The sequence below is a fragment of the Nesoenas mayeri genome (assembly GCF_963082525.1).
Source record: "Nesoenas mayeri genome assembly, chromosome: 3".
Lineage (NCBI taxonomy): Eukaryota > Metazoa > Chordata > Aves > Columbiformes > Columbidae > Nesoenas > Nesoenas mayeri.
In genome coordinates this window covers 120,934,454-120,959,239 of record NC_137544.1, presented here as the reverse complement: position 1 = coordinate 120,959,239, position 24,786 = coordinate 120,934,454, and the positions used below count along the sequence as shown (strand labels likewise).

At 51.8% G+C, this 24,786-nt stretch overlaps 3 protein-coding genes across 4 annotated transcripts; 2 read left to right on the top strand and 1 right to left on the bottom strand.

The window, feature by feature from the left end:
- Positions 1-255: 255 nt before the first annotated feature.
- Positions 256-6,632, top strand: LOC308039424 (uncharacterized protein; the record flags this gene model as incomplete). 2 transcript variants are annotated; one of them, XM_080342761.1, is made up of 6 exons in its annotated part: positions 256-1,559; positions 2,635-3,507; positions 4,772-4,866; positions 5,054-5,221; positions 5,451-5,608; positions 6,119-6,632. In XM_080342761.1, 6 exons carry the CDS (start codon positions 256-258, stop codon positions 6,359-6,361), a joined length of 2,841 nt encoding a protein of 946 aa, XP_080198887.1. In that variant the 3' UTR covers positions 6,362-6,632. The 2 variants fall into 2 exon arrangements, with proteins under 2 accessions (XP_080198887.1, XP_080198888.1); XM_080342762.1 differs by having other exon boundaries at positions 5,451-5,672; positions 6,119-6,197.
- Positions 6,633-6,769: 137 nt separating this feature from the next.
- LOC308038491 (GDNF-inducible zinc finger protein 1-like) lies at positions 6,770-16,423 on the top strand. Its single transcript, XM_080341103.1, has 6 exons — positions 6,770-6,843; positions 10,044-11,413; positions 12,726-12,820; positions 13,501-13,668; positions 14,575-14,732; positions 15,023-16,423. The coding sequence occupies exons 2-6, from the start codon at positions 10,065-10,067 to the stop codon at positions 15,359-15,361; spliced, it is 2,109 nt and encodes a 702-aa protein (XP_080197229.1). The 5' UTR covers positions 6,770-6,843; positions 10,044-10,064; the 3' UTR covers positions 15,362-16,423.
- Positions 16,424-16,473: 50 nt separating this feature from the next.
- Positions 16,474-24,584, bottom strand: NAPB (NSF attachment protein beta). Its single transcript, XM_080341104.1, has 11 exons — positions 24,351-24,584; positions 23,027-23,106; positions 22,693-22,809; positions 22,001-22,047; positions 21,828-21,905; positions 21,179-21,234; positions 20,711-20,795; positions 20,164-20,268; positions 19,881-19,949; positions 19,514-19,564; positions 16,474-19,150 (listed from the first exon to the last, which is right to left on the bottom strand). The coding sequence occupies exons 1-11, from the start codon at positions 24,446-24,448 to the stop codon at positions 19,046-19,048; spliced, it is 891 nt and encodes a 296-aa protein (XP_080197230.1). The 5' UTR covers positions 24,449-24,584; the 3' UTR covers positions 16,474-19,045.
- Between the last annotated feature and the right edge of the window lie 202 nt (positions 24,585-24,786).

Below are 24,786 nucleotides of genomic sequence, written 5' to 3'. Positions count from 1 at the left end.
GACTTGTGGTTCCAGCGGTATAGGTGGCACATGCAGGTTGAGACAGGAATGCCACGGAGTTCTCCAGCATCGGATTGACTGTAATAATAGCTAGTTGGGGAAATGCAAGTTGTTCTTTCTGAGAAAGTCAAAATGTGCAATAATTCTGACTCCTCTGTTTGTTGATTGAGAAGGAGCAGTTTTGAAATACCTTTCCAACAAAACACTTATTACCTCCTCAAAAAACCTCAAATGTTTGTCTCTCTTTCTGGCAGGATGGAGAAAAAGAAAATCCTGATGAAATCCAAGGTTGCTGCTCCTAACCTGCTGAGGACACTGCACTCCCTGTACCAGTTTGGTCACCTCTGCGATGTGACGGTCCACACGCAGCATCTGGGAATTCAGGAGGAGTTTCTGGTTCACAAAGCCGTCTTGGCAGCTTCCAGCAACTATTTCAAGGGGCTTTTCCTGCACGATGACATGCTGGACACCAAGAACTGCACAGTGACTCTGCAAGACATTTACACGGAGGAGTTCACCTCTTTTCTGGAGTTCGTTTACACTGCAGAAGTGGAGATCGAAGCCGAAAAACTGCAACGGATGAAAGAAATAGCTGAGAGACTCGAATGCAAGGATTTGCTTGACATTTGTGAAGAAGTGAAAGCGGAGGGCAGGAAGGGGTTGGATTTGAGCCTCCACCTGAAGGGTCAGCTGTGTGAAAACGGGTCACAGTGGCCTCGCGTCCAGCAAGAGGAGAACCGCAGACCGGGTAACTCTCCCCAGGCTGTGGCAACACCCCTGCAGAGGAGACTTTGGGAGAGGCAGAACAAGAAAAAGCTGCTGACTGGCTACGAACTCATGGAAGGCCAGGCAGCGAGCCTGGAGCAAGAGGAAACTGCTTCTCCAGACCCCAAATCCAAGACAGCAAAGCTACCAAAATGTAACAAGACAGATGCCAGAAACAGGCTCAGTGTGGATATTGTTAGTCTGGAGAATGAGAGTAGCGATTCTCTCCTAAGTCAAGCCGAGTCAAAGGAAGCCTGCTTAGTCATTGGGAACGCGCTGCCTGAGCAGTGGGAGGATGAAAACAGATTAATTTCCAAATTTGTCAGTAGAACCGAACGCAGGAAATCACCGTGGCACGTGGCGAATGTCTTGCCGCAGATTGCCCGCGAGAAGTGCGACGAGTCGTTCCGTGTTACCAAGCAGCACCAGTCGCACACGGAGCTCAAGCACGACGCTGACCTGGCTGTCCGGTACGGCTGTGATGCGTGCGAGCGGCGCTTCTCCTCGCACCAGAACCTGCGGCAGCACCGCCTCGCCGCTCACAGCCACCAGCGGGGCTTCTCCTGCGTGTTTTGTGACAAGAGATTTAAGCGCCAGAAGGACACGAACGAGCACATCCGCAGGGTGCACGAGAAGCAGCGGTGTCCCCAGGCCTGCCCCTACTGTAACAAGGTTGTGGGCTCCAAGTGTGGCCTTGCGGTCCACGTACGGACGCACACGGCGGAGAAACCGTACAAATGCGAGCGCTGCCCCGCTGACTTTGCGCAGAGGTCCGCGTACAACACCCACGTCAGGTACAGCATGCTGTGTCTGTGTTTCCTCTCTGTTCTTGAAGTCCCTGCTCCTTTGGTTCCAGGATTCCTTGAATCTGATCCGAAGCGTTTTGAAATCAGCAGAGATTTTTTTCTGCTGACCTCATCAAGCTCTCAGTCCAGATTACTGGATTGAGTTCTCGCAGACTGGGAATTTAGGGGAACGTTTCCCATTGAGTCAAAGAGGACTTGTGCAACAGGATCTGTTAGGTGGTTTTGGGAGCCTCAGATTTGGATTTATAATAGGAGCCTGAAAAGAATTGGCATCTGTTCAAAATGCACAAGAGAATGCCCTTGTCGTAAATGTCATGGCAGTGTGGTGCTTTTTAGTGTGGTTTTTGTGGACCCAGTATCCTGCGTGCTCTTTTGCTGGATAGTGTCCATTTCTGAATAGGCTTATTAAGGGCTGCCTGCCCAAAAACGAGATGTTGAAGTTGCACAGCAGTTTCCAGAGCTGCAGAAAGCGCTATACGTGTCACACATCTCCGTACCCTGCCTGTGTGGGTCAGGAGTTGGGTGGTTTTCTACTGCAGCCCAGCTTCCCTTTTAAAAAATGTCAGAGCTTGTTTGGAGTTCAGTCCAGTAGCAGAAAGACATTCCAGATGTGTCGCGAGTGCAATGACACGGCTTGTTCCACACACCGAGTGGGGATAGCTGGAGTTAACCGCTGCAGTTGATGGCTTCCAAGGGGGCCCGTTCTGGTTGTCCATATAGGCATTTAATCTATATTTCCCTTGTTTTAAGTCCATAATTTCTTACCCTGTCCAGCATGGCCCTGGAGGAAAACGTACAGTCCAGCCTATGTTACTAGTCAGATCATGAACATGTGTACTTGAGAGGCTCCATCCTTGGTGAACTGAGACCTTTTAATTTTCTTTAATTATCTGGTCCAGCTCTACGTGAAATTTTCCTGTCGTTCAGCTCTCCAGATACACTGTTAATTTCTTAAATGATGCAAAGAACAATTAAGAGGAAATGACTCTTCCTCCGAGGCAAACATGCCTGAATGGAAACAATTAAACCTATTGAAGTCGTTCTGTGGTGTTTGTTTTCACAGAAAAATTCACCAGCAAGCGAGGAAACTTGTGCCTGTCTATTGGATGGTAGTTCCGCCTGCGCAAAGGCCACACACAGTGAGCTGTGACAAAGGTCCTGACAGAGAGAGGTGGGACGGGGCATCCGAGGCTGAACAACAGAAGCCTGTGAGGTGCGAAGGGGCCACGAGTCGTGAGGAAGAACCCGGGGGTTTGTCTGTTACTGAGGCAGACAGCAGCAACGAGCAAGAGCAGAAGCAGAGATATAAGGAAGCTGAAGCAAGAAGTGAAAAACTGAGTGAAGAAGGGAATGAAGATGAAGGTGAAACGAGTTTGAAGGGTGAGGAGGAGGTAGATTATGAAGCGGGTTGTTCAGAAGTTGAAGATAGCAGAGATGATGAGGGCGAAGGATGTGATTCAGATGAAGCGTTTAAAATAAAGAAGGTAAATAAAAGCGAGGTGAATAAGTCTGCCTATGTAATAACATGTGAGAAGTGTAATGAGCAGTTTGTTTCCCGCAAGAAGTACGTGGATCACTGCAGAGACGTCCATCAGTGCTTGCCGGGTAAAGCCTATCGGTGCGACATCTGCGGCAAGTCATTTGCCAGCTACAACAGCTGGAAAGAGCACCGAGCGTGTGTCCACACGGACGAGCGGCAGTTCGCCTGCACCCTCTGCAACGCTACCTTTAAGAGAAAGAGAGACGTGAGGACACATTATATGCGGAAGCATGAGGGCAGAGTCAAACGCCCGCTCTGCTCTGTCTGCGGGAAGATCCTCAGCTCCCGAACGGCGCTGGTGTTCCACATGCGGACGCATACGGGGGAAAAACCTTACGAGTGTGGCATTTGTCATGCAAAATTTGCTCAGCCCTCCCAACTTAAGGTCCACACCAGGTCAGCCTGCAGCAGCACTCCTCCCATTACCGCTCCCTGCATGCCGAGTGTGCTTTGGTGCTTCTTTTTCCGAGTCATTCTCCTTGCATGTCCTTGTAAGAGGAACACCAGGATATAATTTGTTCCGTAGTAGCTGTGATTAACTTTTACGTAACGGCTTTGTCTGCATCTGGCCGTTGCATCAGGTTTGTAGGGGTTTTGAAACACGCTTTAGGCAAACTTGTGAGCAAAAGCCAGTTATTTGAGCCAGTCTTCAAAATAAGCTGATGGTCTTCACTGATGAAAAATAGGATGGGCTGAACATGAGTCAGGGACCCCAGAGGCCCAGATGCCGAGCCTCACTCACTCTTTGTCACCCCAAGCAAGTCATTTAGTGTGAGATTTTGGTTTTTGTGCGCAATACAAAAGCTGGATTTCTCATCTGGGCTCCCTCTGTAGTCAGTGGAGCTAGACGGAATGAGTCGCTCGCTGATCGCGTCTGTGGTGAGCGCGTCCCCTCCCAGGAGAGGGTGAATCATCCCCTGGAATTTCCCAGTTGTCTCCCAATGGGGAGTCTGGCAGATAGCTCAGTAACTGGGAGGTTAACTGTTGGAGGGCTAAACAGGGTGAGAGAAATCCCGTTACTAGAGACTGCGCACCTGTGGCGTGGGGGACAGTAGCGTCCTTCTGTCTTCTACCTGCTCCTACAGTGATTTAAAGAATTGTGAGGTATTCTGATTCAGGACCAGCAAAACATCGGAAATGCCGAGATAACCCGTGCCGGCTGAAACGGGCGGTGCTGCGCTGCGTGAGAGATGTGGTGTGACTGCAGCAGAACAGTGACTCGCGGGGTTTGCGTTGGGTGACTGCCTGTGTCTCAGATTTGCAGCGTTTTGCCTGACAGCTCCAAATTATGTGTGTTTTTGCACATTTGGGTTGGAATAAGGGAAGTCAGTGCAGTGTTAAGACCAAACATCAGGCTTTCACTGATTTGAGCTAGTTTATAGTGAGATGTCCAGTGTGCGTTCAGAAACGCTGCTTGCCTGACTTTCCTTACAGCCTTTTGTCTTAAAATTGGGAATATCCTGCCGGTTGCAGTTTGCGGGCTGGAGAACACGAGGCTGAGGGATTGCGGCGGCCAAGAACGTGGCCCACAGCATCCCAAGAGACGTTTGAAAAAGTGAACTCTGCTGCCTGTAGCGTGTAGAACATAATTTCAAATACGTTATTTTAAGTATGCACTACAAGGGCTGATTTACTAACGCTCATATTTCACTTCATTTAGGTCCCATACGGGGGAAAAACCGTATATTTGCGAGGACTGCGGGGCTTGCTTTGCTGATAAAGGCAAACTCACTGGCCACAAAAGGACGCACACAGGTAGGCATTCAATACTGCTGTTGTTCCGTCTGGTTTCTCCCTTTATTTATACCGCTAGAAATTCCTAGTTGGGATTTGAAGACTGTGCACGCTAGGAACTAATAGGGATAGAAAGACATTTGAAAGATCAACTCTAAATACAAAATTCTGCCGAAATAATCCGGAATGTCTTTTCCCCTTTGCTCAGGTGAGCGCCTTTTTAAATGCGACGTGTGTGGAAAGCATTTTGCCACCAACGAGTACCTGAAATGCCACAAGCAGTGCCACATGGGCGCCAAGCCCTACAAGTGCGGGGTTTGCGGGAAGACGTTTGGGCTGAGAGCCTCGCTGGCCCAGCACAGCAACGTCCACGCAGGTAACGAGGCAGAATTAATTGGCACTGTGAAAATAAACGGCGCTGGAAGCTGAACACTGTCCAGTTTGGATGGTGATGTTTTATTCCGGAGTAATTTCTATAAGATGTTTAGATTAGGGGGTGAGGACAAGGAGCTGATCCTGGCTAAGCGGGGCATGATACCACCTCCTTTTGTCAGCTGAAATCAGAGCTAGATGCTCCCCCGATCGTTTTTTTGGCTTGTTTTTAGAGACCCGCCCGTATTTCTGCGAGCAGTGCGGGAAGACGTTCACCCAGCAGGGCGCCCTGCGCCGCCACCAGCGCATCCACACCGGGGAGAAGCCCTACAAGTGCCGGGCGTGCGAGAGGAGCTTCACGGACATGTCCACGCTGCGCAGACACGTGGCGGTACGCTGCCCCCATTTGCCGGCTCTAACGACCGCGAGAAGCTTCTCGCCTTAACGAGGGTTTGGTTGGTGCTGAAGTTCTCATTTTTAGTTAATAAAAAAAGCGGAAGAATGAATATATATCCGCGCGTCACAGATAAATCTGATTTTATGCGTTTCCAGCATCGCGATGCGCTGAAAAATGGGTCGCTGAGCTCAGCTGTTTACTCTTGGGTCGCGACATGACCGCTAAGATGGCACATAAGGGGTTTGTTTTTTTAGTTACAAGGGTTTTTAAGTTAATGTTTGCCGGTGTGCTGGAATTGTAGCTGCTTTTGGAAGCTTTGGGTGACAGCGGAGCCAGAAATCAGCGCGGAGCTGGCGACACAGGCGGAGCTCAGCTTTTGCATTTGAGACAGAATCACAGAGTTAACCCCCCCGTACTGTTTGATTTTGCACTGGATTAAATCTTCAGTTATTATTAGGAAAAGATCCGATATAGTAATTCTCCCCCTTTTGGTTTGTTTTTTAGATTCATGACCGGAATGCCCACTGGAAAAGTTTCTTAATCGATCTTACAACCAAAAAAGACCATAACTGGTCCAAAATAGAAACGTTCTCGGAAGCGTGTGCGGGTGAAGACTCCGCGCCGGAAATTTGGTCGGTTGACCAAGGTAAACTTTACAAACCCCAGAATTTTATTAAAAAAGCGGAACATGTGCCACCTGGTGTTAATAACGCACAAGGCGCCGATCGCTCCCTTCTCTGCCTGTAATATCAGTTGTCGTCACAAAACCGCGCGGTCTCTCCACGCCAATTTAACTCGCGTGTTCTTCAGTTTGGTTTGGTGGAGTTTTATTTATTTTTGTGGGTTTTTTTACAAAGGTTTGTGTCTGTTGGAGCCTCATTGTGGAAGCGCAGGTTAAAGCTGTGTGGGGACACGGGCGTGGTGCTGTCGCTGTGAATTACCGCTCTTTTTTTAAATTGTTTTTAATAAATAAAGATAACGTGACCAGCCGTCCCGTAACTAATTTATTTGCGTAGGTTTAACTGTAGGAAACTCAATTTGGCGACGTGGTGGCGTCGCAGGCCCGGCAGGCCGCGTTGCCTAGCAACGGTGTCGCGCTGCGTGACGCCGCTTCCTGCGCGCTGCCGCCGCGCCTGCGCACTGCCCCGCCAGCGGCCGCGCTTCCGGCCGCCGCCCGTGAGGGGACGAGCGGCGCTGCCCGTTCGCTGCGCTCCGCCGCGGGGCTGCCGGTGAGTGCGGGGCGGGAGGGGCCTGCGCGGCCTGCGGGAGCCGCGGAGCGACGCTGGGGTGTCCTCGACCCGCCCCCGGCGGCCTGGCCGCGTCCCAGCGCCGTTGCTCGTCCCCTCCGAGCCGGGTGGCCGCCGGGGCCCTGTCCCCTCGGCACGGCCCGCGGGACCCGCTCCCGGAGGAGAGCGCGGGAGTGTGTGTGTGTGTATATATATATATATCTATATATGTATATATATGATGGGGGGCTGCTGCGTTTTAAAAATTTATTTACTTTAATTAATTTTACTAACGGCCCAAAGTGGCAACTCCGTGGAGTAAAGAAAGGTCGAGAGAGGTTCTCCTGCCCCTCTGCTCTGCCCTGGGGAGACCACACCTGGAATCTTGTGTCCAGCTGTGGCCCCTCAGTTCCAGCAGGACAGGGAACTGCTGCAGAGAGCCCAGCGCAGCCACCAAGATGCTGCAGGGAGTGGAGCATCTCTCATGTGAGGAAAGGCTGAGGGAGCTGGGGCTCTGGAGCTGGACAAGAGGACACTGAGGGGGGACTCATTCCTGGGATCAATATGGAAAGGGGCAGTGTCAGGAGGATGGAGCCAGGCTCTTCTGGTGACAACCAGGGACAGGACAAGGGGCAATGGGTGCAAACTGGAACACAGGAGGTTCCACTTAAATTTGAGAAGCAACTTCTTGTGGTGAGGGTGTCAGAGCCTGGCCCAGGCTGCCCAGGGGGGTTGTGGAGTCTCCTTCTGAGCAGACATTCCAACCCGCCTGGACACCTTCCTGTGTAACCTCATCTGGGTGTTCCTGCTCCATGGGGGGATTGCACCGGATGAGCTTTCCAGGGCCCTTCAACCCCTGACATCCTGGGATTCTGTGATATCAGAGCAGACTTCCCCACCAGGGCTCCGAGGGTGGACAGACCAGCTTTTCTCCTTCCCTGACATTCTGGGATTCTGTGAAGTGCATCCACCATCTGCTGGACGTTTTCTAGAGCCGGCGTTCAGTGTCCACAGCAAAGAAGGGTTTAGTACTGCTGCGCAATATAAATTCCATGCTCTTTTTCACAGGGCTGAGTAAAAAATCTGTCTTACAAATGAACACCTTCAGTCTGCGCAGGTTCCGGAGTCCCTGGAATAGTGGCACAATTAGCTTTTTGGCTCCAAAATCAAACAGTTTAATTTAGACTCTTCTGGGATCTCAGCATCTAATGACCTATATTACATTAAAACGTGCAGGGTTTTGTTGGTTTGGGTTTGTTTCCACTTTTTTGGCCTCTTTGTCCTTCATGAGGAATAAAATGGGGCCGCTCTGGCAGCATGGGAGGCCAAGGGAAGGAAGAGGAGGGCGGCTGGCCCTGTCGCGTGTGATGGTTCCACATCCTCCTGCTGTGCAGGAGTCCCCTGGGCTCTGCCCCTCGGGTCCTCTGTGCTGTCTAAAGCAAAGAATGAAAGAAAGGAGTTTGCACAACGTGTCTGTGAACACAGGCGGCTGCGGTCGCCTCCTCAGCGCAGTTACGGGACGTTCACCCCAGCGGGAGACGGTGGTGGTTTGGGTTCTTGTTTCCTGCTGGGGATCGCTGGTGTCTGCACGTGACCGCAGCTTTTGTGTGTGCTCAGATGGGAAATAGACGGGTAGTTGTGAAATAACGTGATAAGGAGCTCAAAAATAATCGTATTGATGAAAAAATTAGGTTTTTACGTTGTTGGTTTTTACGTTGTTGGTTATTTCAGATAAGGTGTTCAATGAGCTTTTGCTTACTTCCCCCTCAGATACTGTGAGTGCCAGTTTGTTGTGCAACTGGGAGGAAAAACACCGCAGAGTGACTCTGGAGAAAGAGAAGCAAAGTTTAAACATCATCTTTTGTGTTTATTTGTGAGAGCTCACGTTTCAGTCAAAAGTCAAATCGCGTCATTCTTGTTCATAGACAATTTCTGTCCAAACTGAAGCGTGTCATTGGGGTTTGCTTGTAAAAGCGGATGGTGTTTTGGGATGTTTGTTGAGCTCTGGGCTGGCACAGGTGATGCTTTATCTCCCTTCTGGGTCTTCAGGTGTAGTAAAACTCAGTATCAGTGTGGTTTAGGTATTTTTTAGAATAATGTTAGCAGAACTATTTAAATTATTATTTTAACATTATTATTTTTATTATTGTTAAAATTTTAATTATTATTCTCATGTCTCTTTCATGCATAATATGGCCTCCTTACTGTTATGTAAACTTTATTCCATTTGTGGGCTATTTTTTTTCTCTTTCTGAGCAAGATTTTTAGTGTCCCATATCTAAATGACTGTGTGTACAGAGGAAAGTTAATGTTTAGGAAGTGGAAAGAAGTACTTGAGATTCAAAAAGCATTTGTATGAGTTGTTAGGAAGACAGTGAAACTCAATAGTCTTCAAAGTTCACAGAAATATTGATTTTTCTGGGGTCAAACATTAAAAAAAACCCAAAACTCAGTACTTTGAGAACTTTGGGGCAGCTTAAAACGTTACTGGGAAACGCGATGGAACTTAAATGTCAGTGGAAATTGTGAAGCCCTTGCATGGCTGCACATGGGCGGGAGCAAAATTTAGAGGCCGTAAGTCCATTTTGAGTGATAATTTTTTTAAAAAGACACCACCTTGAGAGAGTTCTACGATTTCTTAGGTTTGCAATTTGAGAGTATGATTCTGCAGGCTCCTGGGCTTGGGTCGGTTAAGCGTTTGGAATTTTATGCCAGTCTTGTTTAACAGTCTTATCTCGAAAGCGCGTTGAAGGAAGTGTTTATTTAGGATTGCAGTTAACTTTCACTTAATCTTACCTTTCTCCTGCTGCCTGATTAGCGGGGAGAATAATTTCTTAATTCCACATGCCTTAATGAGAACGTTTCCTTTGATCTTCCTCTGTTTGCTTTGTCCCTATTACAGGTTCTAACAGTCTTTAGCGTTTCACGTGAAACTACAGTAGAGATTTAAACTCAAATTAAGTCCAGAGAAACCTCCGTGTGTGACTGGTGATGTGTTTCTAGATGTGAGCGCTTAGGTCGATGCTTTTTGAAACAGGTACTTGTAGCCAGACTTTCCACAATGCTCCTTTTAAGTCTGGTCTCTTAAGCTCGAGCACCTTAAGTGCTTAAGTCTGAAGTGAAGCGCTCTCCGGCGTCTGGACGTGGCTTTTGGCGCCTGAAACCTTGGAGTTTCGTTGACTAACGTGCGATGTCGTTAACAGCTTCTTGCAGAGAGAAGAAAGATGGAAAGTAATGCGGTTTTACTGGAATCCAAGTCCTCTCCGATCAACCTCCTGAATGAAATGCATCAGCTGCGTCTGCTGGGCCACCTGTGCGACGTGACGGTCAGCGTGGAGTACCAGGGCGTCAGGGCCGAGTTTGTGGCTCACAAGGCGGTTTTGGCGGCCACGAGCAAGTTTTTCAAGGAGGTGTTCCTCAACGAGCCCGCCATGGACAGCCCCAGGACCATCGTGTTCCTCAACGAGGTCCAGGTCGCCGACTTCGCTTCCTTCCTTGAGTTTGTCTACACTGCCAAGGTGGAAGTGGAAGAAGACCGAGTGCAGCGGATGCTGGAAATAGCCGAAAAGCTGAAGTGCTTGGACCTCTCGGAAACCTGCTTCCAGTTAAAGAAGCAGATGCTTGAGTCGGTGCTGCTGGAGTTGCAGAACTTCTCCGAATCGCAGAGCTCTGAGGAGGAGAGCGCCGCTCAGCCCAGCGCTTCGCCCGAGTCCAAAGCAGCTGCCGTGGCAGAAGCCGAGCAGACAGACTGTCCCGCGGGTCCTCCGGGCTCCCCAGCAGACAGGCCCAGCAACGGGGCCTCTCCTGAGGCGCCCGCTGCCAAATCGAAAGAGAAGATGGACAAAAAGAAGGAGATGCTGAAGCCTCCTTACACCAAAATCAGAAGGGCGAGCGGGAGGCTGGCGGGGAGGAAAGTGTTTGTGGAAATCCCCAAGAAGAAATACACGAGGCGGCTGAGGGAGCAGCAGAAGAACGCGGAGGTTGCTGTCGAAGAAAACGCGTATCCTCAAGAGCAGGATTTGTGCGATACGGAGAGGGAGGAGGGGGGGCAAGCGGAGAACAGCGTCAAACCTGAAAGCGAAGACTGCGACGGCAACTTTGAATCGGAAGACAACCTGAAAAAATCAGAAGAGGAGAAAAAGCAGCGAGGCAGTAACTTCAAGTGCAGCACGTGCGAGAAGGAGTTCCTGTACGAGAAAAGCTTTCTCAAGCACATCAAGCACAGCCACGGCATCGCGGCCGAAATCGTTTATCGGTGCGAAACCTGCGGCCAGACCTTTGCCAACCGGTGCAACCTCAAAAGCCACCAGCGCCACGTCCACAGCAGCGAGCGCCACTTCCCTTGTGAGCTCTGCGGTAAGAAGTTCAAGAGGAAGAAGGACGTCAAGAGGCACATTCTCCAGGTTCATGAGGGTGGTGGGGAGCGTCATCAGTGCCAGCAGTGTGGAAAGGGGTTGAGCTCCAAAACCGCCTTGCGGCTCCATGAAAGGACGCACACAGGCGACAAGCCTTATGGGTGCACAGAGTGTGAGGCTAAATTTTCTCAGCCTTCTGCACTTAAAACACACATGAGGTATGAACGGACTTCACTGGCCTTGTTAGATTCTGGGGGGAGAAGCAGAGTCCCCTGGAACACACTTGGAGCCTTCAAGTGAAGTGGGGATGTAAAACATTACTTTTTCAATTACTTTTTCTGCTTTTCAGGTGCAGGGAGTTGCTGTAGTTGTCGCTGAGCCCCGCGGAGGCGCGTGGGCTGCTGCCGGGGTTGACTTTTCCCATGGGATCAGACCCATTAACAGTGGGATGTTTCCCGTGAGAAAAGCAACCCCCACGCCAAATTATTTGTAGGATTAGGGCTATAAATATTTCAGCTCATTTGAATGCCTCTTTGTATTCAATAGAAAAATGTTATGCAATAGGGGTGACAATATTGTGAAAAGCTTTGGCTGCGTATTAAATTCAAGCACACCAGATTTGGGTGCTGAGCATAGAAAACTACTGATACGTAATCAGAAACAGGGGACGCGTCGCCGTGAGCGGTGAGTGACGCCCCAAAGGCACCGGTGCAGAGCTGGGGGGATCAGTTTGTATCTCAGAGATGGACACCTGGAGTTTCTTCTCCCTCGTGTGCCACTGCGACTGTGCAACAAGCTTGTTGAATGCTGAACTCAGTGCTGTCCTCACCGGTGACACTGAGAATTTCTCGCCTTTTTTGTGTGTATATTTTTACACCTGTGCTCTTCCTGTCGGCGTGTATTAGCACAAAAACTACCCTCCCGTAGCTGCGTGAGCCCCGCGCTCCTCAAATGAGCCCCGACATCTGCATGGGCCCCAAAATTTAAGGTAAACCGGCCCCGGCAGCAATTGTGTAAAGAGCCCTTGGTGTCCACGCAGCCTTTCCCTGGAGATCGCGCTGCTTGGGGCGACAGCAGGAAAAACTGTATAAAAACAGCAGCTTTTTGTTGTGCTCCTTGAGTGGCGCGTGTTCCAGAGCAGCCGGTGTCTCTGCAGGAGCCGCTTGCGGGGAACACGTCGCTCACATTCAGTGCTTCCCATCTCGAGATAGTGACATTTTTCCTTCAGTCTGTCTTATCTGGATACAAGTTTTCTAAACTTTACTCAATTTTTACCTTTAAAAATTTGGTTTTACCTTAAAGAAGGTTCTGGGTCGGGGCCTCAGTGGTGCAGCGCCTGCACTATTGAGCGGTAAAGCTGCACCACAGGAACCACAGTGCAGAATTTGTCTCAGCTGTTTAAAAGACACTGAAATCTCGCGCAGACGTGCGGTTGCTCTTCGGAGAGCAGCCACGAGTGAGGACGGCTTATGTTGTGCTGAGAAGGGCAGAACTGTAGCGCGGTGCTTTAACGTCGCTTTCTCATTGCAGAATCCATACTGGTGAGAAACCTTTTGTCTGTGATGAGTGTGGTGCCAGGTTCACCCAGAACCACATGCTCATTTATCACAAACGCTGTCACACAGGTAAGGCTTTTGGGACCGGAGGAGCCCTGCTGTCAGACCAGGAGATCTCATTTTCTTTCAGAAAACGCTTTTTTTTGTCGTTGGTTTTTAAATAAAAACAGATATTCTCATCCCTAGGCGGGATTTTACTGAGAAAGGTTCCTACAGGTGGAGAGGCAGAGAGAGTAAAAGGAGCTGATTAAAGAGAAAAGCGGTTCCTGTTGGGCTGGGATCCGACGTCCCGAGTCTGGACTGCGGCTGCTTTTTGTTCAGTAGCCAAAGATCTGCCATTAATAAAAGGTTGGGTTGAATTCAAGAGAACAATGATTCCCCTAGAAGTCAGGAGCAGTTAGCACAAGGAATATAAAGAGCTGGCTTGGCTGAGCCTGATCTGCGAAGAAATCCTTTTAAAAGCATGTGTCCTTCTCCCGGGCGTCCTTTGGAGTATAAACTGGTGGTTTGGTCGTACCACCCGTGAGTTGTGTGTGGTATTTCTGCACCTCTTAATTGACCTGCCTTAAAACTGTCTGCCAGTAACTCCTAACTACACGTGGATGGCAGAACATCTTAAATCGCAACACAATATAATTCCAAGCAGAGAAGTTTGTGATTAAGACTGCATAGAGGCGGAGGCCGTTCACGAGAGGCCCACCGCGCTGCGTTGGTGCGGAGGGCTGGTTTAATTCTCCTGTTCCTTGCAGGGGAAAGGCCCTTCATGTGTGAGACGTGCGGGAAGAGCTTCGCCTCCAAGGAGTACCTGAAGCACCACAACCGGACCCACACCGGATCCAAGCCCTTCAAATGTGAAGTTTGCTTCAGAACCTTCGCGCAGCGGAACTCGCTTTACCAGCACATCAAAGTGCACACAGGTGGGGGAGCTACTCTTTTGGGTTTAAAAATATATAAATCATGATTTAAAGGTGTAAACTTCACAGGTGTTCAGTTCAGACAAGGAATTTCTCAGCTAGGATTCCCCATTACTTGGATTCCTGTCCTGCACATGTTTTGTGCACATTGTGGCGTTTCTTCCACCGTTCACCTTTACCTTTTCTCCTGAAGGATCTTCTCTTCAGTGTCCATTTTTAAGCTTTCTTACCCACTCTCTGGAAGTCGCATGATTCAGCGATACAGCAGGTTGCAAACCCTCGGGTTATTTTCACCGTGTAATAAATACCACCCTGTACAAGTGTCCTTGCCGATACTCCCTGTTACCATCTGGGTTTTGTTGCCGCGGGCACAACAGCGCTGATGTCCAGCTGCTTTTCCTGTCCTGGAGTCTCATCTCTTTTTTGTGACACCGCTTATACCTGTCACAAAGCTTCTTGTTGTCACCTTTTCTGCCTTAGCCAAGGAAGGAGTAAGTGTGATGTTGTTTCAAAAGGTGCTTACTACAGCGACTGCAGCAAGACGGATGGGGAGAACTGGGTGGTTGTGAGCTGTGCTCGCAGAACATACCTTGGAAATAGGAAGCTTTGTGTTCTGGGCAGGACTTTAGTTGTTAATGGAAAATACCTGTTAAAAAATGCGGAGGTTTCAGTGGTTGTGTGGATTTATGGAGGCTGTGGGTCAAGCTCTTCCCCCATGAGTATCTGCTCGCTTTGGATGTGTTAAAATGTACCCAGCCGTGAGGATTCTGAAAGCATCTTGTTTTTCGGAAGATGCTTGTGTGTGCCTTATATTTGACAAAGCGCAGGGGTTACGCGCCGTTGCGCAGCGAGCAGCGCTCGTGACACGCCGGCATCGTGGCTTTAACGGCCGAACCTCTGTGCTTGCAGGCGAGCGGCCCTACTGCTGCGACCAGTGCGGGAAGCAGTTCACGCAGCTGAACGCGCTGCAGCGGCACCACCGCATCCACACCGGGGAGAAGCCCTTCATGTGCAACGCCTGCGGCAGAACCTTCACCGACAAGTCCACGCTGCGGCGGCACGCGTCGGTACGCACCAAGCACCCTCGTCCCCCTGCAGCCGGCTTCCCTGGCCGCCTGGTGACCCGTCGCATTTGTCCCCGCGGGTTTGTTTTGGGTTTGGTCATTGTCCTCTCTGCTGGACCCCTTAGATGCTCTATAGGAGCTCACAGATGAGTGCCTGGGTGATATTGGGGGATATTTAGGTGGGGTAAAAACAGAGACCTTTTGTCCCAGCATCAGGTGTGAGGTGGGTCCAAGTTTTTGCCTCCCAGACGCTCATCACACGTTCAACCTTCTCACTTTTTGTTTGTTTTCAGATACACGATAAAAACACACCCTGGAAGTCCTTCCTCGTCATTGTCGAAGGAGCATCTAAGAACGACGAGGGACACAAAACGGAGCTACCCGAGGAAGAACACGACGCGTCACCTAAAATCCCGGAGAAGCTGCTGTCTTTCCCCGAAAACGGCCACTACCAGACCTTGCCGGGGAGCGTGACAGCGCTGCACGACAGCGCAGCCGCCGCGAGGACGGACTGTAAGTCGGATGGGCCCCAGGGAGCCCTGGTGGGCGCCGCGCTGGGCGAGCTGAGCGCGCTGCACGCGCAGGGCGACGCGGGCCAGCCCCAGCTGCACGCCCTGGTCAACATGCAGTAATGCGGGGTTTACCCAGCCGGGTAAAGCTGCGCCGTTTGTACAGTCCTGTGACTTTGCCAACAACCCACTGAGGGAAGCGGGGAAAGGGATGACCGGGAAGCAGGGCTGGGTGTGAAAAATGTGCACTGGATCTCCAGAATTCCCTCAAAAACCGCATTACCCGCCTCCAAAGCGTGCGGCTCCATCCTCTCCGTGGTGGGAGAGGGGGCAGAAACCCCAGGGAAGTTACTCCCTACGAGAAGGCGGCCGGGGGAAGGTGCGAGGTGGATTTGCGGTTGACTCGATGAGACACGTACAATCATGAGAAATTACATTGTGTTTCTCAGCCTGGTAGCTTAGCTGAATTAATTGCGTTTTTGGGTTGTTTGGGTTTTTTTTCCCCCTAGTGGGAATTCATACCTAAGTTTGGCTCGGTTGCTTTTTTAGGAAACGTTGGTTAATCTCTGCTTTTGCCAAAGATCCCGGCGGCGAGCCAGCTCGCTCTTGGGAATCCAAGCGGGAGCAACACCTGGAGCTTCCTCCCCGTTGTAATTGTCCAGTAGCCAAACGGGCCAGCGGGAGCCCAGTGCTCCAGCTGCACAGGCCGGGGATTATTTTTACCTTTCGGTGGAGCCTGGTGCAGCTGGACGTTTGCATTAAAGCCAGAAACTTCTAACTCCTCCCACTTATAACTTGGCAATTAAGAGACCAAAACATCTCTCGTAAAACTTGTCTATGAGAAGTACATCTGTGCTGGAAGAGCTTGTGTGGAAAGGCCGCTTATTGCCATTTGCCTTCTCATTTGTGTCTGTAGTATTTTCTGCTGGTCCAGGTAGGTCAGCAATGCTCTTTTTTTTCTACAATCGGTTTATTGCTCAGAACTGCAGATGGAGTTTTAAATTAAGACCTACTCAGGTGGGAAAGTTAATTACAGTTCTGCTGTCACGTCGCTACAGCAAATTCCAGCAGCACAAGAGGCCCCGGAGGTGAATTCCGTCAGGACCAGGAGGCGGTCGGGGTTTGTACGACTAATGGCATGAAGAGATGCAAAGAAGTGACAAAGGTACTGGACGGTTGGAGGGATTTAGGTCTTTATTTCCCAGATATGAAAGCTTTGGAACAGGGGAGGGATCTTTGAAATACTTGGTGCTGGCAAAGAACCACGTGCCTGGGGTGACTCTGGGAGCAGCTGCGACTCCACAGCACTTTGCTCAGCGCTTCAGAACTCAGCAGCAGATTCCCGGAGCTTTTCTGATGCCTTTCCTGGCTTTTCCGCTTCTGTTTTTTATAATGGTGTAGCATTTCCGCAGAGGCTTTCCCAGCCCAAGCTGCGGCACCAAGGCGGCGGCAGCACGGAGGTGAGCACAGTGGCGTTGGCAGAGCAATAACTGCGGCCCAGCCGTGTTTGAACCTCAAAGGGTGGGATGCCTGGTGCGTGAAAGAATCGTAACTTCAGGTAGAGAAAGGGAATTTTTTTGTAAAAGATAACATTTCCAAGAGGTTATATTTGAAATATTTATTCAAGCGCCATGTTCCCGTTGGAGCTCAGTGTTCCCCGTGACCAATGTAAAGAGTCTGTTGAGATATTTGAAGTCTGAGCGTTTGTATCTGTAGCCGGGGGCACTTTTGTACTCGGTGAGCACCCAAAGTGAGTTACTCGTATGAACTGTTCTTATTAAAATATCGAAATCTTAGCGCTGACCTTTCCTGTTCAATGTTTCCGTGCCCCGAGGCTGCGCTGGGTCCGGCTCCAGCCTTCTGCATTGCCCAGGAAAGAACCTTTAGCACTCCTTACATTCATGATTCTCACTTTATTAATAATGTACAGATTCACACAAAACATGATATTCTTGCTAAGGCCATTTCATTAATAAGTTTCCATAGTAGAGAGTTGTGTATGGGGGGGGTACAGCGGAGTGGCAGATTGTCACAATTTACCACCGACACACTGGGGGACATGCTGATACAGAACTAACGCTGTTGGAATCGTCTTCGCTCCCGAGCGCAGGGACAGAGCGCAACCCCGGACGGGCTCCCGCTCCGCTAATACTGACAGCGGGAAAAGGAACAGAAAAGGCTGAAAGAAGTGACTCGCTGCGGTCGGACAGGAAACCTCGCAGGCTGCACCCCGGCCCAGGCGCAAAGCTTGGCACAAGCCAGGACTAAACAGGTAACTTAAACAGAAATGGTGCCTTTTAGGCCAGCTGAGGGCGGCAGCACTTAGGGCATTGAGCCCTCTTGGCCAAAACAAGGTCAAATCTGCAGCTAATCCAGGCTTAGCTGGCATTTAGGCTGAGCTCTGCGCCCAGCTCAGCAGGGGACAGACCGGGACCACGCGCTGAATGGAACTAGAAGTATCTCTTGGCCAAGTTTGCGTGAGGGCAGCGGCGGGACAAGGGGCAGCCGTCGCGTTGCTGTGGACAGAGGCCCATGGGGAGCAAAACCCTGAAAAACGGCCCAGAAGTGAAGGAAGGGAAGAGCGAGCAGGATTTCCGACCAAAACCTACAGCATTTGGCATGTGCCAGGACCCGTTTTTTGGTTTTCTTTTTCGTAAGTGGAGATAAGAGTACCACTTCAACAGAACCAAACCCCTCAGACCAACACGCCAAACCCTGTTCTACTGAAATAACCACCCAGGTGAAAACCAAACCCGAGGGAAGATTTGGCTGCCGGAATCCGAGCAGAGACAATGGCCTCAGCAAGAGACGCAGCGCTCGTGCAAATTAAGCAATTAATTAACAACATTTTCACTCTCTCCATGTCTGTGGGGCAGCTGGAAATCCCTTCAGCACAGAGAAACACGAGTGATGGCTCCACCAGCAAACTGCACGTCCTCAACGCCTACAGGTACCTTCATCACCTCTAATTAAACGAAGCATTGCACAAACAAGCCTTGGGTGCAGACATTGCTAAAATTACCGCAGAATTTTAAAACTTTATCTCCAGCTTTTCAAAACCGACACCCAAACCAGGTTTTCCTGCATCCCCTCGCGTCTCGGTCACCCGCTTTGTGCCTCGCAAGACCGAGACGGCTTCGCTGAGAGCAGAGGGCGCAGAAACAAAACCCGGAGTTCAAATCAACGCAAAGGTAGAAAAAGAGATTCTTACTCGGGTCAAGTCATCTCGGGGGGGAAGGAGGGGACGCAGCATGGAATAAAATGGGAAAACAGAGCCAAGAAAGTGAAGAGGAAAGTTACATTTGAAAATGGGAATGAGGTGTGAGCTGCGAGGCAGCGCGGTAAGGAGGGCTGGCCCCGAACCGCGCCGTCCTGGCGCTCGCTCGGCCCCTCCACGGGGTTGTTTGCAGCCGGAGCTGTGCAGGACACGCACGCATGCTCGCTGCAGTAATCACAAAGCCCTTCACCAGCACCGCTGAAAAAGCTCAATCCTTTAAAAAATAACAGGTCCCTTGAGAAACAGAGAGCGGGGACACCAGAGCGACAGAGCAGAAGCGATTCTGTGCAACACCTGGACGTGCTGAAATTAACGATATGGGGGGGAAAGTGCGGATTTGGGGGTCACAGCTACCCACCCAAGCCGGGATTCCTGCCTGAAGTGCTGCATTCGCCTCCTCGCCTGCCCACCTCCTCGCGACACAGAGCGGGACACTAAAGAAACACACACGTCATGGGGTTCGGAAGCGACAAAAGTAAAGCGGAATGTGGTGTCACGGATCGCGGAGCGTCCCCGGCTGCGACGCGACGTCACTTCAGGTCCCCGTCCCCCTCGCCCTGGATCGACTTCTTGATGCGGAGCAGCATGGTCGTGAGCCACTGGTCCAACCGCGAGATCGAGTCGAATTCTTTCACCTGCCAAAAAAGGGGGTTAAACTGAGATATTAGAAAGCAAGCGAGAGTTGCAAAAGCAGCGTTCTGCAGCTCAAGGGAGGGTCTTTAAAAGCTGCTGGTTTTCCCAGATTAAAAATAATAAAAACACAATCAAACCCACCCCAATCAAACGCCACCCCAATCAAACCCACACAGAGCCCTTTGGCCCTTTTTTGGTGTTTAGAGCAAAACCAGGCGGGATCTTTACTCAGCTCTCAACGACAAACTAAGAGGTTTAAAAGCCCGGAGTGTGGGACCTGCCGCCGTCCCTGAACAGCGCACACAAAGACAAAAAGGAACAATGTGCCGTCCGCGGGCACAGCGGAGCGAACCGCAGTCACTTACGGCCTCGGTGTACGCCTCGGCGTTCTGCTCCTCGTGCGCTTCCAGCAGTTTCTAGGAAAACACCGATAAAATTAGAAAATCCCTGTTACCATGTATTCCCCCCATCTGGTCCCCAGGAGCAAGGGGACCCCATGCAGGTGGCACCTTAATCACCCGCCACCAACACTGAAATACTTTAGGTTTGGGTTTGGTTTGTAAGTTGTAATAATCATTTTTGCTGCAGCTACTTGCACAAGTCACGTTCAAACCCAATGCAAAGCGGGTCTGATGTCCTCTAAAGCGTTGGAATAAACGGCCGAGTCCGCGCCCTGGTGACCCAACAGCGTTTTTCACGTGTAGTTGTGATTTTAACCCTGGCTCTACTCACTTTCAATAGCTTGCACTCCCGTGAGTCTGTGAACGCGGGGAACATCTCCTCGTACTTCTCAAGCGCGAGCTGGAAGAGAGAACACACAAAACTACTTCATTTTTAGCCCCGTTTTTGCCTTCTGGTCCCAAAACCGCACCGAGCGCTCGGCAAAGCGTTCATGGCAAATCTCACCCGACGCAACGGCACCTCCAGCTTCAGCCCCCGCAAAAACGCATCGCAGCGGCAACGGGGGCTGAGGAGGGCCGCGGGGATTTGGGATAAGGGCTCTGAGGCCGCTGACCTTGGCGTTGAGCTCGTCCACGATGAAGTGGCACAGAGCGGCTTTGAAGAAATACTCTTTGGCGCTGTACTTGAGCAAAGGGTTGTCCATCGTGTTGGTTCCGACCTCGGCGCAAAGAAAAGGGGTGATTAGAGCTGGGAAATGAAACCGCATCGCTAAGAACTGAATTAAAAATGGGACGGCTGGTTAAAATTGCAGCATCATCACGCAAATAAAAACATGGAAAAAATGCCGGTGTCTGTACAAAAAGCTGTGGGGAAGCCAGAGATTTGTAACTAAAGCTGAGTGAGGTCAGAAACCCACAATAAGATTGAAAATGTAATTAATATTTTCTTCCCCAGCCTTTCTCTAGAAACAACAGAATTGAGGGGAAAAAAAAAAACATGTTTGGTAAGTAACGCAACTCTTAAAAGCAAAGGAGCAAACCATGTCTCGCAAAGGCAGAATCAGCCCCCAAACCAGCAAGATTTGGGGGTCTCAGGCAGAGACCGACACGCTGACCCGCTTCTCGTTTCCCAGGGATTTTGGCCACGACGCGCGTCCTCACCTGCTCGTAGATCTCGATCGCCTTCTGGTACTGCTCCAGCTGCGCCGCGTACGCCGCCACCTTCAGCAGACACTTGTTGGCCGAGCTGCAATCAACCCCAGCCTTAATTAAACTAATTGTGTCCCGGGGAAAAACACAAACCCGTGCCCTGGTACCTCCCGGTGCCACCCGCACTACTGAGCGTATAGAAGTAGCACCCAAAAGCTGCAAATCAGGGCAATTTTCATTTTAGCAGCAGGGAAGGCACGAGGACCTTCAGCTCAGCAGGGACCTGGTGTCAGGTCCCTCCGTGTCCCCTTTGTCCCAAAACAGGCCCCCTGGCGCAGTGCAGGACCAGAACCTCAATGGAAACAGCACAACTTGGGCAAGGTGCCACCACAGGATGTTTTGGAGGCGCCGGGCAGGCGAGGAGTCTGCGAGGACACGTCCCTGTCCCCAACCCTTCCCTCCCGTGACTCTTTTACAAACCTGTTGGACTCCTCGCCCTTGTAGTAGTCGGCAGCCTGCTCGTAGTGCGCGATGGCCTGCGGACAGAAACAGCGGCTCAGGACACGAGGAAACGTGACCGAGAACTTGTCCGGCGTCCCAAACTCCCGTGCAGGTTTAATACAGAATGCAGCCCATGGCAGCGTGGCGAGGTTTCTGCCGGCTTTGCCGTGACCGAATGAATCGCCGCACAGAACCGCCCCGGCACAGCAGGGCTGGATTGCAGCCACACAGAAGCAGCAGGGACGTCGTTAACACAGGTGGGATCCAGTGAAGTGGAGCTGAAGCAAATGATTGTCCAGAAAATATCTAGAAACCACAGATTTGTGTTGCGCATTTGAAGCGGAAGATGTGCAGCCAGCTGAGCTGCCGCAGGATCCTCACGCGGGGCCCTTGCTTATGGGAACAAGAAAGGGCCGGTGCTCAACTGTGAGCTCAAAGTCACAGCAGCTGCCTTTGGGTGCACCAGAAAATAACTAAAACTGCCCCAAAGTGCTTTCCAGATGTGAAAAACCCCTTCGGTGGGGAAGGTTTCTCACCCGGGCGCTTCAGAGGGACACAGGGATTGCCCCGTGCTGGTAAAACCGTCGCTCGGCGGCAGAAACGCGGGCGCAGCGCCCGCCGGCTTTACCTTCTCGATGTCCACCAGCTCGGCCTCGTAGATCTCGGCGATGGTGATGTGGTGCTTGGCGGCGATGGTGAAGCGGCCCTGGGGGAGGCAGAGGCTGGGTGAGATGGGGGAGAGGGAGCGCGACCGGCGTCTTTGGCCGCGTCTCTCCCCGCGCTGCCGCGGCAGCTGCTTACCATGTCGGTGTAGATATCGATAGCTGCGTTTAAGCAGTTGATGGCCTCTGCAGCATGAGCGTTCGGGAAAAACAAGTGTCAGCCGGTGTCACGCCCCCCAGGACAAGGCCTCCCCCCCTTCCAAAAATCAGAGCTGAAGCTGCCAAGCTCAGCGCTCGGGACCCCCAAAAGCCACAGATGTAACGTCAGATCTAACGCGGATTCACCCAACCCAACAACCGCTGCTTCGCAAAAGCGCTCGGAACTGACGCTGAAAAGGAACCGTCAAAATGAGGATGGGCCAAATACACACGACTTGTACCCCAGGTTTGGCAGGCGGCGTCCTCAAAATTCAAAGCGCTGATCCTGTAACACCCAGGCTGCCCGTTTATAGGAAATTTGGGGGGTGTAAGTTTATAAAACGGTATTATCAGCCCTGAGTGAGCGTGGGGACAGCGGTGGATGGGTGGGTTTGTCCCCAGACGCTCAGCAGGGTGAGGGGAACCATCCCCAAAGCCACAACCCTGCTCTTTGCCACCAGACGTCAAGAATCCAGATCCTTCCTCCTCGCGCCACCAAGGTGTGTGTGTTTTCCCCCTGGGGGCGGGGATGCCGCTTTGGGCGGGTTTCACGGCTTCCGCGCAGTCTGCAGGGAGGACCCGCGGACGACGACGACCCAAACCCCGCATGTCACCCCGCGGCGCTGCCCTCACCTTGCGGATCCGCTTTCTTGTAGGCATTGCCGGCGTCCACGAAGCTGGTGGCCGAGTCGTGTTTGCTCTGCAGCTGCATGTGCAGCTTGGCCGCCTGGCAGAACGCGTTCCCCGCCGCTGCGGGACGAGCACGTTTCGTTTCAGAACAATAAACTGCACCCCGGATGATTGAACACCAGGAACACCCATGTGCCCCCTTGCCCACCCTCCCAGTGTTTAAATTGGGGATGGGCAGAAGAATCGCAGCTCCACAGGGACTGTCCCGGGATGTAAAACTCCACAGGAGGGTGCTGGGGACTCAGCAATCCCCCCAAAAAGCGGGGGCTGCACTCACCGCTCCAGTTTTTGGCGATCTTGAACATGTTGGCCGCCCGGGTGTACATCTCACAGGCCTCCTCCACCCTCGTGTTGCCCCTGAAACGCAGCGAGAGAGGCCCTGATACCACACAGGAACAAAACGCCCCCAAAACGGGGACCAAAAATAGGGCTGGGGACATCACAACCCCCTCCAGGCTCCATGAGGCCCATCACCCTAATTTTAAGGTGCAGGGGGAGCATCGCGCTGCTCAGAGAGGGGAAAGCCGCACAGAACCCGCATTCCTAAAAAGTCTGGAGCGTGGAGCGAGGCCCCGACCCACGTCCCTCTTTTTTGGGCCACCTCATCAGCCACATTCAGCAAAAACACCCACAACAAGCAGCTCTGGTTGACAAACTACACCCCTGCGAGAGCATAAAGCAAATTAAAGAGCCTCTGGACAACCTGCTGCAAAATCAGGACTCGGCGCTGCGAGTGCAGCGTCACTCGGCGCCCCGAACCGGCTGATTCATTTGAGAGAGAAGCTCAATATTAGTGTTAATTAAAGGCGGATTTCTGCGGGGATTGATCCCGCAGGCTCCTGGGGGCACAGCCCAGCTGACCCCGGGCAGCGCTGCAGCTCAAAACAGCGCTTTTCGCCTTATTTTGTGTCCCTTCCTCCCCCGGGCAGCCGCTCACACCCCGGTGCTGAGCCCGGCCGGGGGTTCCGTGCCCTTGAAAGGCGCGTTTCGCGGGAAGCAAAGCCCCGGGCACCCCCTTTCCCAGGGGGACACGGAGCGGAGTCACCGCCGCCTCCTCGTCCATCTTAAAAAGCAAAACCCATCTATTTTTAGCCCAACAAAATGAGAATTGTGCCCCTGGAAATCCCCGCCCCGGGGGATTTTCGGCAATTCGCTGTCCGGATTAGGCCCCAGGAGCGCGGCCCTGCCCCGTTAATCTGCTGCTTGGGGGCGGGGGGGGTGATTTATTTTTAAAACTTCGGGTTTTTAGCGCTGCGGGCACCAGATTTTTTCCAGCCTGGTGTTTAGAAAACACCCGAGGCCGCCGCACAGCATCGCACCGTCAATTTCTTAACAATTATTATTATTATTATTAATAATAATAATAATAATACATGATTGGGGTGGGCAAAGCTGCTTGTTTTGCAAAATCCTTCTGGGTGCAGCTCACGCATCGCCAGGAAAATTGAATTTTGAGCAAAAAGCCGCAATGCAAAAGGAGCCACCGGCAGCACCGGGGACACCCGGGGTGGAGGGGGGGGAAGAGCCGCGTTGTGCATCCCGTGCCCCCCCCGTTTTGCAGCCCGTGTACCCCCCGTTTCGCGCCCCGTTGTGGTGCTCACCCGAAGAGCCCCCGCAGGAAGGAGTGCGAGCCCTTCACCCGCTTCTCCGCCTCCGCCATCAGCTGCACGGCCTCCCGCTCCTTCCCCGCGCTGTCCATGGCGCTGCGGCCTCCGCTGCTGCTCTTGCTGCTGCTGCTGCTCCTGCTCTTCCTCCTCCTCCTCCTCCTCCTGGTCCGCTGCACCGCGGGGGCGGGGCCTGCGCAGCGTTGCGAGATGCTGCGCGGTGCACAACCCGCGTAGCACGGCTGATGTCGCGCAGCTGGCGTTGCACACTGCGCAAGGCTCAGCGCACGATTCAGATGCAAACCGCACCGTTCCCGCCGCACGATTCCCGCTGCACGTTGTAGGATTCATGTTACAAACGGGCGTTGCACAATTCCTGTTGCACGCTGCATGGTAGTGCGTGATTCACGCTGCAAACGGCACGATTCGTGTT

Coding starts and splice junctions, on each gene's coding strand:
- LOC308038491 (XM_080341103.1), top strand. CDS start 10,065: ATGGAAAGTAATGCGGTTTTACTGGAATCCAAGTCCTCTCCGATCAAC. Junction 12,821..13,500: donor TCACAAACGCTGTCACACAG/GTAAGGCTTTTG, acceptor TGTTCCTTGCAG/GGGAAAGGCCCTTCATGTGT. Junction 14,733..15,022: donor CGCTGCGGCGGCACGCGTCG/GTACGCACCAAG, acceptor GTTTGTTTTCAG/ATACACGATAAAAACACACC.
- NAPB (XM_080341104.1), bottom strand. CDS start 24,448: ATGGACAGCGCGGGGAAGGAGCGGGAGGCCGTGCAGCTGATGGCGGAG. Junction 23,107..24,350: donor TTCCTGCGGGGGCTCTTCGG/GTGAGCACCACA, acceptor GCTGCGTTTCAG/GGGCAACACGAGGGTGGAGG. Junction 19,950..20,163: donor TGGACGAGCTCAACGCCAAG/GTCAGCGGCCTC, acceptor TCTCTCTTCCAG/CTCGCGCTTGAGAAGTACGA.